Genomic DNA, 13593 nt, shown 5'->3' on the forward strand with positions numbered 1-13593 from the left:
TTCAGTCAGACATGGCTGCTCCTTCTGGAACTAACCCAACCAAGAGGTGTGGGGAGGGGAGGACAAACTATGAAACTAAGGCATTTCAACAAAGGATAAAAAAATACCACCAAAAAAATTTCAAGATTTGTGAATTTTCCTTATCTAGTCTAGGGGGTCAGAGACAAGGACTCAGAGAAAAATACATCAAGATACATAGGAGAAGAAAAGCCAGGGACGTAAAGGCCAAAGGCCAAAGATCTAGCATGTTTGGTACAGTCAAGGCCCTGGGACTCTAAAGAAAGAATGTGAGTGTAGGAAACTTTATAGGACCACAGGAAAATTATCCTCCCTGGGGAATCATTATCGTGGCAATTGGAAGCCAGTGAAAGTATTAAGCAAAGCAATGTATTGTTATATATGCACAGATATCTTCCTGCACCAACACTAGGGCCAGACCAGCCAACCCGCTCAGTCATCAACAAATATCTGAGAGCAAGAAAGACTAGGATCCACCATCAAGGATGCATGCTCTATTTGAAGAAATCCAAGCCAGGGAAGCATTCTTAGGAGTGCCATCCCACCACAATCACATCTGAGATGCTTGCTATTATCCTGAAAAGTCCTTAGTCTTGCTCACTCTGGGAAATCAAGAGAGAAAAGTGGCAAGCAAATAGCCCACTTCACTGCCCAGTTACCCTCTTCCAAGTCCTTCAGCTGATGCTAAAAATGGACTTCTGAGTGGCTGGGAATGTAGCCTAGTGGTAGAGTGCTGGCCTAGCATGCACAAAGCCCTGGGTTCAATATACTAGCCCTAGTACCATATACTCAGAAAATGCCATAAGTGGGGCTGTGGCTAAAGTGGCAGAGCGCTAGTCTTGAGCAAAAAGTATCCAAGGACAGTGCCCAGGCCCTGAGTTCAAGTCCCAGGACTGGCAAAAAAAAATGGACGTCTGAGAACTCTACAGTGTTCAGATCTCGTCTCCCAACGCCTCATTATTTACACTCTGGCTTTTTATTATATTGTTGTTTGTAGCATTGTTATGACTATAGTGGCCCTCCAGGTTAAAAAATAATAAGGTATTTAGCTTCCTCCCTAAAGCAGTTTTTACTCCACACATTTAAAAAGCTACTTTCAGATAAAAAGAGACTGACCTCAAGGCCGGCTCCCCTATATAACGCTCTTAACCATGGAGAATCAGCCAGCTAGGTACTTGCAAAAATTCACTAACATGTAAGGAGAAGGTGGATGAGAAATAACATAACAATACCAAATATATTTATTAAGTCTGGTTGTACATGTATTATACATGTAAGCATTATACAGAGGAAAAAATACAAGGCATAATCTGACCATGAGGCATTATTGTAGTTGGGATAAGGTCAGTAGGATTAAGGCAAGAAGTTTTATAATTATCACTGAATACAGATGGTTGTTGTTTTGTAATCCATTCTGCAGAGGGCTTTGCACAGTTAGCTTTGCTTAATGCTCAGTTTTACAAGAAATGTTTTCTATGGAAACTCAGTTTTAAACGTCAGTGTACAGACACCACTGTCAACAGCGTGCTATGGCAGGTGTGCTAATGGATTCCCAGTGGTGGCTGTTGAGGTAGACTAAAATGGAAATCCAAGCAGAATAGGAATTACGATTCAATGAAGGCCAAAGCAGTATGTCTAAGAATGTAGCTGTCTACGGATTACTTTGATCCAGAGAGAACCTTGCAGAGGTTTTCTTCTAACTTTCCCTTGCATAGGAGTCATCTGGGAATCACGTTAAATGGCAGCTTCTGATCCGGTAGGTCAGGAGTCAGGGGAGAAACCTAAAGACTCTACCTGTCTAACAAGCTCTCCGGTGACATCAGTACCACTCCGTTTGGAAACGTGCAAGGGAAAACAGATGGATGAGCTGCATGTCCTCCACATGTAGTAAACACAACTTGCCTGGTCAGAACTTTGGGTAAAAGTTTAAAGTGGGTAGTCTGCGATGATAATGTCGGAAAAGGGCCTGAGTTGTATGGATTATGTGTGTAACGAAGGACAGTGCTACTTTGAAGAGGATTAATTAAATCAAACAGATGGAGACCGAGACTTTGTATATAAAAACCGCATGGAGCCCTCCTGTCACAGAGCACGTGGCTCTCAGTTCTAGGAGCCGTTAACCTGGCCCAGTCCCACTGGCTAGAGCTCCATATCCAAGAGCAAGTCCAATACCATCCTCTTCTCAAACGAACCGGCCAGGAGAGTTCTCTGAACCTCAGTTTTCTTCAGCTTGACTTTCTCCTTCCCCAGCTGTCCACCAAAACCCCATGACCCATTCTACTTCAAGGATGTCATGTTCCTGGGCATCTAGTTCATGGAATAATTACTTGGCTCATATTGTATCAATTGAATCCAAACTGTCAAAGAGCACCTGATGAAGACACCCCTAATACAGACAGGTATCTATTGGCATGGTATCCACAGAGACAGTGAAGAAAAAAAAAGGACTGAGTGGATAGAAAGTCCATAAAAATTATACCTATATATATATGTATATATATATATATATCTTTACTTCTCATTATTATAGTAAATTACTTTGGCATAGGAAAAAAAATGATACTTTACCAAGTCATCAAAAATATCCCTTTGATGCACATGGATGGTAATTAGAGTTTCAAATTTCACTCTATCAAACTTGGTCAGGTCATGTGTTGTCTGACTAATGAGAGTATTTAAGATGTCCAAAAATTTCTGATTAGTCAATTGCATGATTTTCCTATCATCTTTTGCATTATTTAAGGCCTCTTCTGAATCATGTGTCCATAGCATCTGAATTCCTAAAAGCCCGACCTACAACAGACAGATATTTATGAATTTTTTTCAAATATTAAAAGCATGGTGGTTACTTATTCATACTTATTTTAAACTGAAAGAAACATGCATTTCTCATCTCCAAAAGGGGGAAATCATCTAACGTTCTATTTATTTCAGCATACACAGATAATGAAAAATACGCTTCTTAGTCCATTTGGTGGTGCTATAACAGTACACCATAGCCCAGACACTTTATCAAGAAAAGATATTTCTTGCCATTTTCAAGGCTAGGAAACCCAAAGTCCAGAAGCCAGCCAAGGACCTCTTGTTGTGACATTGCATGATGGAAGAAGAATAAGACTCAGTGTGTGCGAGATAGTGCCAGAGAGGACAGAACTTGCTTTCATAACAAAACTAATCGCAGGAGAGATGGATAGGTTACTCCCAGGGCAATGGCATTCATCCATTCACAAGACCAGAATCCCAGACTCTTCATAGTGTGTGTTTTATCTGGAGCAGGATTTTCAAAAGCTTTCTTCCCAGCTTTTAAACACTAAGCTGCCCAACCCCATCCTTAATCTCTCCATGTAATTCCCATATCCTTGCATTAACTTCTCTAGTTATGGATTTACCTAGAGAAGAGAGAGTGAGCACAGAAAAAGCCTTCTTTGGTATCCCACTACAGACATCAGTGGCTTAAGCCTGAATGATGAGGCTAGTCCTTGTCTGGGGAACAGGCTACACTGGCCTACGATGGTGTTAGAGGACAGGTGGCTGGAAACGGTGGTCAACTGAAGGTCAATGGACACTCGAAGTTCAAAGCTGCGACAGGCTCCCCATCATCAGAGCCACCTCTTCTAAGCAACCTGCCCACCCTCCCTGCATTTCTCGTTGAGAACGGTCTTCTCACCTGTGCTGGAAAGTGCTGAAGGAAAGGTAAGAGCTGAAATCCTGAATCGCTGATTTGATAGAATGCAGATCGAATTATATTATGGAGTGAGGACATCTGTACTTTTAACAAGTCCAGAAGCCAAATCTCCACCGGGCCTTTGGCCATGACAGGAGTGTCCAACTAAAATACGTAACACACACATTACAAACACAGTCATTTGTTTTTGCTTTTTAAAAAAAAACAAATGTTCCACTCTTTAATCATTACAATACCTCAACGCAAGGCAAATTATTTTATGTTCAATAACGTATTTAAAACATGGGTCAGATTGCTTAACTAGAATTAGAAGGAGCCACAGAACTCATCCAGTATATAATCTCATTTCATAGGAAATAAAATGAGCCTCAGAGAAGGGAAGTGATTTAGCCAACTGTTCATAACAAAACCAGAGCTATAGAATTAGAACCTGGGGCTACTACCACCCCAACCATCATTTTTCTTTTTGTAAGAAAAGAAATATTGTAACAAAATGTAAGGAAAGTAAATTACAAGTATCTTTTCTCCTTCTCTTGATATGACAGCCGTCATCCGATCGTAGTCTTTTGCATGAAATGTTACCTCGTTTATGTTGTCTGACACTGCTGGGAGGTGAGGCTGCAAGAAACACAAGCCAGAGACAATATGTTACATACAGCCACTGAGCTGCCTTGAAAAACCTTAGCAAAGTGAAGCTGTGGCTAGAGTGGTAGCCATGAACACAAAAGTGGTAGAGTGCTAGCCATAAACACAAAAGCTAAGGGACAGTGCCCAGGCCCGAAGTTCAAGCCCCAGGATTGACTGACCAAAAACAAGTACTCTTTAAAATGGCTGGGAATGCAGCTTAGTGGTAGAGTACTTGCCTAGCATGTATGAGGTCCTGAGGTCGATTCCTCAGTAACACATGAACAAACAAACACAAAAATTGGGTTAAAGAAAACACAAACCAAACCCTAAAAAAGGAAATTAAAGCAGAACTAAGGAAATGGAAAAACCTCCCATGCTCCTGGATTGGAAGAATCAACATTGTGAAAATGACAATCTTGCTAAGGGCTCTCTACAAATTCAATGCAATACCCATCAATATCCCAATGGCATTCTTTAAAGAAATAGAAGAGGCAATTCAAAATTTCATATGGAACAATAAAAGACCCCATATAGCAAAAACACTTCTTAGCAGAAAGAACAGCGCTGGAGGAATTTCAATTCCAAACTTTAGACTCTATTACAGAGCTATAATTATCAAAACAGCTTGGTACTGGCACAAGAACAGGCCTGAAGACCAATGGAATAGAACTGAGGACCCAGATATTAAACCACAGACCTATAGCCACCTAACCTTTTGACAAGGGAGCCAAAAAAATAGAATGGAAGAAAGACAGCCTCTTCAACAAGTTGTGCTGGCAGAACTGGTTAAGCACCTGCAAAAAACTAAAGTTGGATCCTTCTTTGTCACCCTGCACTAGAATTAACTCCAAATGGATCAAAGACCTGGAGGTAAAAGCTGACACACTGAAAACTTTACAAGAAGGAATAGGAGATACACTAGGCCTCCTTGGCACAGGTCGAAACTTTCTTAATAAGGACCAAGAATCACAGCAAATAAGAGAAAGGCTGGATAAGTGGGACTGCATTAAACTGCAGAGCTTTTGTATGGCAAAGGACATAGCTAGTAAATTAATTAGGAAGCCTACAGAGTGGGAGAAGATCTTCACCAACCAAACAACGGACAAAGGCCTCATATCTAAAATATATCAACAGCTCAAAAAATTGAATCACTCCAAAACTAATCTCCAAAGTAACAACCATCCCATTAAAAAATGGGCCAAAGACTTAAAGAGAGTCTTCTCTGAAGAAGAAACAAAAATGGCCTATAGACACATGAAGAAATGCTCAACATCTCTGGTCATAAAAGAAATGCAAATCAAAACAACTCTAAGATTCTACCTCACTCCAGTTAGAATGGCCAGGATCAGGAAAACTAATAACAACAGATGCTGGAGGGGATGTGGCCAGGAAGAATCACTACTACACTGTTGGTGGGAGTGCAAACTTGTTCAACCACTATGGAAAGCAGAATGGCAGTGCCTCAAAGGGCTAAACATAGAACTCCCCTATAACCCAGCAATTCCACTACTTGGCATTTACCCAACCATCCAGAAACAAAGACATACTAAATCCACTAGCACAACAATGTTCATTGCAGAATTATTCACCATAGCAAAAATATGGAACCAACCTAGATGTCCCTCAGTTGATGAGTGGATCAACAAGTTGTGGTATTTGTACACAATGGAATTCTATGCTGCTGTCAGAAAAAACGACATCTCCCCATTTGTTAGGAAATGGAAAGTCTTAGAAAAAATCATATTAAGTGAAGTAAGCCAGACTCAAAGGAACTTAGGCTCAATGGTTTCCCTCATTTGTCAGTAGAAACCTTGGGCTCTACTAGCAGAGATCTGCAATAGAGCAAAACCTTGATACATAAGGCCATATAGTATGAAGCTAATTGAAAAGACCTCCAGGATATAGAAACAAGCCATATAATGAATGATTGTTGTCCTTAATATACTATGTTATCTCTCATCTCTTTTGCTGTCCCTTGGTTATCTCATATTGTTACAGTATCTCACTTTGTCATCTGATATATTGGATTTCTTTGTATTTGGTTATTTGAAATTGGATAGGGAAGGGGGGAAAACCAAGATGGGGGGAGTGGATGGGAGAGTAATGGGGACCAAGACATGTGAAAGGATATCAATATATGTGAATTAATGCACCTTCTATCTGGCAAATATCGCGTAACCCTTTTATTAATTACAATAAAAAAAAGAAAAAAAGAAAAGAATTGTTAATGAAAAATAAAAATAAAGTGTGCTTCTCAGTCATTAAAAAAAAAGAAAACACAAACCTTAGCATCTTGTATCTTCATAAAATAGAAAAGGATTGACTCTCTTAAAACAACCACAAAATGAAACACAAACCAACTCTGCCTTGACTGACTTAAGGGTACTAGGATTTGAACTCCATTCTTGTTAAGCAGACATTCTTACCACTGAACCACACCATAAGCTCTGAATTGTGCCCCTTATTTTTGAGATAAGGTCTCACTTGTTGGGCATGCACCTACACAACAGATTTCCAACAGCTAGGATGACAGGCATTCAACACCATGTCCAGCTCTTCATTGGGAAGGAATTCTGAAACATTTGTTTCTGCTTGGGCTGGCTTCACACAGTGTTCCCAACTATCTCTGCCTCCCACTGCTTCTGGAATTACAGGCAGCCAGTGCAAAAGCCATCTAAATCATTGTTAGTTCTAGTATACCTGTATAGTATGTGAATCGCTGGCTTGTCCAAGGATTTCCAGGAGAACTGGATCAGACACAAAGAAGAATCTCGGAAACAATAATCGCTTCTTCTCCAAATACCTTCGAGTCAAGAGACAGCTCATTACCAGGTGATTTTTACTGCATCCTTCATTTTTTAATCACTAACATCACCAACAAATGCCTATGGAATTTTCCCTGCTTTCTTCGGGCATGCTTGGTTAGAACGAAGTCCACACTCCGCTTGGAGGACACTGGAAAAATGGTTCAGAACAAAGCCTCCTCTCATCCAGCATCACCTCCTACCTTATCATTAACACTCGGTACATCTCCCTCTTCTTCCCCCTCTTCCCCTTCTGCATCTTGGGGCTTAAACTCAGGGCCTGCTGTACCTGAGCAGTTTTGCTCAAGGCTAGTGCTCTACCACTTTGAGCCATAGATAGCATCACTTCCAGTCTCTCAAGGACTTTTTTGTCCTTGGCTGGCTTTGACCCATGATCTTCAGATCTCAGCTAAGATTGTAGCAGTGAGCCACCAGTGCCCTGTGATGCCTGGGGCTTTTGTGCAAGTTTTGGGAACCTTGTGTTCTTTAACCCAAGTTGAGTCTATCATTTTCTCTCCAAACCATGACATCTTGAGAATGAAATGGGGAACAAGTTGCCATGAAGCTAGGACGCAGGCATAAATGTGGACAAACCAGGCTATATCACCACCTTATTTCAAATACAAATTGAGAACAAACTCAATTTTAAGGGAAAAAAAAACCTTTTAGAATTTTCTTTAATTATCCCCGAATCTGCCTGGTAAATTATCCTCCAGGATGTCTAGTTTCATCAGTGGGCTACACGCCAAGTCCTGGGCAAAAAGTAGGTCTGTATTCTATTTCCTAGAATCTGTACATGTGACCTTACTGGAGAGGTCTGCACAGATGTAAGGGAATTAGGAATGTGTATCACCCGTATAAGGTAAGCTCTAAACCCACTGGCAAGAGTACTGTTGAGGAAGCAGAGGAAACTGGGGTCATGGAAAGACAGACAGAGTTATGGCTGCCACCCAAGCCATTTCTAGAGCCCCCACAAACTGAGAAGCAGGGAAGAATTCTCCCTTGCAAGCTTCAGAGGGAATCAATGCCATGGCGCTGGCCTTCTGGAAGTCTCTGTGACAGAATACTACTCCTGTGCCAGAACATGAAACACCCAAGAGCGCTGGTGATTTGTCACCACTGCCTTCATTCATGCACACCAGGAGAATGATATCTTTTCTTAGAGAAAACTTAACTTTATGTGAATTTGAAATTCCTAGTCATATTTTAACCCTCCCTAAACAAACAAGCAAACATCAAGCTTCACAGACGCAGTCTGTATTAGTAACTGGATGGAGACAGAACCACCATTCCCTGCCCCGCACTGGTAGCCCACATCTGTAGTCCACACTACGCATAAGGCTGAGATCTGAGGATCGTTGTTCAAAGCCAGCCAGAGCAGGCAGTCTGTGAAATTCTTATCTCAAATTAACTTCTAGAAAACCAGAAGTAGCACTGTGATTCAAAAAGGTAGAGAGCTAAGACGAGGTGTGAGGGTGGAGGGAGAGAAATGGGGTCCAAAACATGAGAAAGGGTATCAATGTTTGTGAAGTAATGCACCTTCTATCTGGTGGATATAATGTAACCCTTCTATTAATTACAATTTAAAAAAAAAAAAACAAGGTAGAGAGCTGGCCTGGAGCAAAAAAAAAAAAAAAAAGCTTGGGGACAGTGCCCAGGCCCGGAGATAGGGCCCCACAACTGCCAAAAACAAACAACAAAAAGAAATCCAAATCACCACTGCATATTATTTGATCTGTAATTTTAAAATGCAGTTCCTACCCTGAAAGTGACTTCTGGCATACTTCCAGCTGTTCGTGTAAATGAGGTAAAAGCTGCCCCATGGTCTCATCTCCAACACAACAGCTTATCACATTGGGGTTCTCATGAGCTCGTTGCATGATTTTTACCCAGGACTTGTCAATATTCTGAAAACGTTTTGCTTCCTATAAAACAAATACATAGCCACTAAAGATTAGCATCTGGATAATTAAGAAAGCAAAGGCTTCACTTTTGAATGTCTTACAGTTTTTCAAAGCAGCCTCCATACATCTAGGGCTACAGAATTGAGACAATTATTTTCATCTGAATTAATTCTGAAGCTCTAAGCCTCAGACTTAATAAAGCTGCTTAATGCAATACTGCTCCATCACAATAGGATTTATCACTTATTTGTTTCTTCACATTGAATACAGTTTTGAAGTGCCACATGATGAATTCACGGAGCTAGTTCAAATCTAGTCTTCCCACACCCCAGGTGTTTTAATTTGATGAGCAAACCAAAGAAGCAAAAAAATAATTTTATCTGAGGGTCCTTGGAATAATTACAGTTCAAGAATCCTGGGGGGGGGGGTGGGGGAAGGGAAGAGAAAAGGCAACACAAAACAAAGCTTCATTTACAATTTTGCAAATGAAAAATTCCTCTTTACTATGGATGATACTAAGCTTTGCATTCCATTGCAAAAATGCCTCTAGGAATTGGCATAAACAGGCCTCTTTTGAAAATGCAACTTTCTAATTAAAATAAAAATGACATATCTTAGTTTTATGCTCCAAAAATAGGTTACAAAGGGGAATGGGTCATTTTTCAACACCTTTTATCCTTGACTTATAATCTTTATAGATCCTGTTTGTAGATAGAGAAATTTAGGAAGCGCTAATTTAATTTTATGAGGAAAGTTACCTTCCTAGTATAAAAGTATGTTATTTATTGACATTTTTAAAAAATACTTCAACAGTGTTTATTAGTCTTTTGTTTTCTTTGCTGACCTTGAGGCTTGAACTCGGGGCCTGGGCACTGTCCCTGAGCTTTTGTGCTCAAGGTTAATACTCTATCACTTGAGCCATAGCTCCATTTCTCACTTTCTGGGTGATTGACAATGAAAGTCTCACAGACTTCCTGCCCAAGTTAACTCTGAACTGAGATCTTCAGATGTCGGCTAAGATTATAGGAGTGAACCACTGCTGCTTAAAGCCATTTTTTTTAGTTTCATTACAGTTAAGGCTGCCTTTTTGGCCAGTGAGTCTTGCTAGTAATAGATTAATAATTTGTGTTTACAGAATACAGATCAATTCCAGGCAGGCACCCTATCACTTTGAGCCATGCTTCCTGCATCCTCTAGATTAACTTTAATAATATCCTCTAAGGGTTATTGGAAGGTGAAGGTGAAATTCTTGGAAAAAGATGACCTACTATAATTTCATGGCACTAAATTAGAAAGCGCACTGCATCTCAGGATTTCTCACTGTTGGAAAATATGTGAGTTTCTTCTTTCTACTAATATAGACCAAAGTAGCCACCATGTATGTGTATGTGGGTCCTGTGTGTGTGTGTGTGTGACCCAGATGAGTGGGCCAACCTCTGATATCATCAGGAAGACGTTGTCAGAAGAGAGGTAATCCACCAAGTTTGGCCTGCTCAGGAATTACAAAGGCTGTACTTACCTGAGGCAACTGTTTGGCGATATCTCCCCCTACAAAGACAGCTTCAAGATAGACCCAAAGATTCTGTACCACCAGCCATTCTTCAATGATATCCGAGGACGTGGATAGTTTATACACCCAATTCTGGATATTTTTTTTAAAGGGAGCATTATATCTAAAGAGTAAGAACAAGAAATATGATTATGTTTCCAGGAAAATTAGAAAACAGTAGAGCCTAACAAAGCAAATTACCAGAAACCTACTGGTTATGAGTCAAAAAGATGAGCAAAAAAGATCTAAGAGCTAAGGAAATTGTGAAGAAAGTGCCTAGATCACAGGTATTTTACATATTGGCTCATGTGCCAGTCATAAGCTAGGAAGTTAGAACTAGTTTCAGGGCAGAGATCCTGAAAAGGAATTGTGCTCTGGTTGCTCCTGAGAGGAACAGAATAATTAGGAATAAATAAGATGCTTTTTCCAGACGTCTGTGTCTGCTGTGAGAGTAGCATCAAAGATGCAGTTTGCCATATGCCTGCGGAATGACTGAATCTTGGTTGGTCCACCAGACTGTCTGTCAAGGAGCAGAAAGAATCTGATCTCTAAGATCAGAAGAGGATAGGCACCACCAGGTCATTTGGAGAGAGGACTGCTCTACTACTAGAGTCAAGCTTGAAACCCCATGTCCACAGACAAGCTTCCCTTCCCACCCATACTCTGAGAACTCCACCAAAGGATGCAACCAGATTCCGCAGTGGTAGAGATTCAGGAGAGGACTGGGGGCATGGCTCGGCCTCCAGGGCTGCAGCCTTGAGCAAAATGCTAAGGAAAGAAGGCAAGGCCATGAGTTCAAGCCCCAATACCAGCACAAAGTTCAGAGGATAAGTTCTCAACCTGCAGGGGGGCGGGTAGTTATGAGGGTACACTCTGGAAAAGGGAAGGTGAGATGAGTACCATTAAAGAAGAGACGGAAGACACGATTTTTAGGGAAAACAGGCACTTGGTATAACAATGTAGGGTAGACTCTTAATGAAACCCCACAACTGCAAAGCTGGGCTTTTGCCTAGTATTTTCCACAATAAATATTCATCAAAACCTTTTCCCCCAGTTAAAAAAAAAATTACCTGTTGCTTAACAAGGAACCTAACATCATTAAGCTATCTTCCATCAAAGTGATAATTTCTCCCGATTCAGTTCCTTTGAGAAGGAGCTCTCCTTTCCCTTTAAATGCTGCAAAACTCAGGTTCTGATTGGTCCAGTTATCAATCACTAGCATCAGCTTGGCTTCAATATCCTTTTCCTTACTGGCAGATATGCAAATATCCTTCAGAGGAAGATCAAAGGACATGTCAGGATGTTTCTAATTAAGTGTATCATAAAACCAATTAAGTATATCATAAAATCACAGGCTGTGTAGTTGGAAGGGATTCAGAAGTCACCTGGTTGAGAGCCATTCTGTAACTGGAAGAATCCCCCGTGTTGTAGGTTCACTCTAGACCCGTGGGACTGACTATTCATTTTCTTGTAGCAGTTAACAGGAGACAAGGGAACTTGAATTTTTTTGGATTTTGTTTCTGATTGGAGTGTTTTGAAAACAGATTGAAAGGAGTGATGTTGGTCAAGATACACAGTACTCATCAACCTGTATGTTGAGTTGAATCCCCTTTGTATGGCTACTTAGAGATAAGCTTCCAACCACAAAAACTAGAATAGAAAATAATACCAATAAAATGGGCATAATCCTAGCTGCCCATATATCCCAGAAGTCAAAAGATAATGTGCACAGAATCTTCTGAATGCTTGCAAGTGACATATAGCTATTACCATATTCTTGCCTGTTCTGGTCCTAATGTGAGATCTCATTTGCTCACAAGTTAACTCTACTTTTTCTCATGAATTCTCCTCCCCCCCCCACCCCCGCCCATACACACACACACTTTTTTGACATTCCTTGATGCAAAAGTGTCACAAAGGAAAATAAAGGTAATGTATTTTCCCTACCATACTTCAACTTATTCATATACAAGAGTCACAGACTCACAGAGAAGGAAAGGGATTTACAAGTACAGGAATTTCCACAATTAAGTATAGTACAAATTACTGTGTGGTGGTATTGTAAGATCTCTGGGAACTGTGTGAGTGGGGAGGTAGTTGATTCGCTGCAGATCTGTGTAGGTCTTACCGAATAGCAGGTAGGAGTCCAGCAGAAGGTGGCCGGGAAAGTGAAAGGCATGTCCGTGTAAGGAAACAGCTTCCTGCAGTGATAAGGAGCCAGTACTGGCTGGAATCCAACGAGCTAAAGGTAGGACTTGTGTGTGGACCGACACAGTGCTTTACAGGGTATCACTTTGGATTTGGGGGAGGGGGAGGGAGAGTTTGTACTAGCACTGGAACTTGAACTCAGGGCCTTGCTTGGCTTTTTCTTTTGTTTATGTTATGCTGGTCCTAGAGCTTGAATTCAGGGCCTGCGTGCTATCCCTGAGCGTTCTTGCTCAAGGCTGGCACTTTATCACTTGAGCCACAGCTCCACTTCTGGCTTTTTGGTGGTTAATTGGAGATAATCTCACGGACTTTTTGCCTGGGCTGGCTTTGAACCACAATCCTTAGATCTCAGTCTCCTAAGTAGCTAGGATTACAGGCATGAGCCACCAGTGCCTGGTCTATGCTCTTTTGACTTTTTCTTGCTGGGGTTGAGGGGAGATAATTGGAGACAATCTCAATGCTCCAAATATACGCACACATACACACACACACACACAAATAAAGCCATGAGTAAGAAGAAAGAAGGATGCAAACCACAGGGTAGCACTGAAGCTCAGATCTAAGGGCCATGGTGAGTGGGGACCAGGTCTCTGAGTTTAAGCAATTCAACTGGCCTTCAAGAATCTGTGAGGCCAAGGCCTCCGGTGCCATCTAGCCACATAATGAGAGGGTGCTGTACGCCTAGAGGATGTGATGGGAGCATCTGGACCATACCGTCCAGAGTCAAGATACACTGCCACCATACTTGACTCTTGGCCTGGGCCTGAGGGAGAGCTGTGCAATGAAGATAAAGCCACT

General features: G+C 41.2%; 1 protein-coding gene across 1 annotated transcript in view; it reads right to left on the reverse strand.

The window, feature by feature from the left end:
• Dnah8 (dynein axonemal heavy chain 8) overlaps nt 1-13593 on the reverse strand; it is a 206488-nt gene that overhangs the window by 128901 nt on the left and 63994 nt on the right. The window contains exons 35-41 of the mRNA XM_090355742.1: nt 11658-11857; nt 10558-10711; nt 8896-9059; nt 7031-7133; nt 4217-4321; nt 3686-3847; nt 2587-2811 (exon numbers count right to left, since the gene is read on the reverse strand). Coding sequence (XP_090211868.1) covers nt 2587-2811; nt 3686-3847; nt 4217-4321; nt 7031-7133; nt 8896-9059; nt 10558-10711; nt 11658-11857 — 1113 coding nt within the window. The remainder of the gene's footprint in view (nt 1-2586; nt 2812-3685; nt 3848-4216; nt 4322-7030; nt 7134-8895; nt 9060-10557; nt 10712-11657; nt 11858-13593) is intronic.

This window comes from Megascapheus bottae, chromosome 22, assembly GCF_031878675.1.
Source record: "Megascapheus bottae isolate mThoBot1 chromosome 22, mThoBot2.hap1, whole genome shotgun sequence".
Classification (NCBI taxonomy): domain Eukaryota; kingdom Metazoa; phylum Chordata; class Mammalia; order Rodentia; family Geomyidae; genus Megascapheus; species Megascapheus bottae.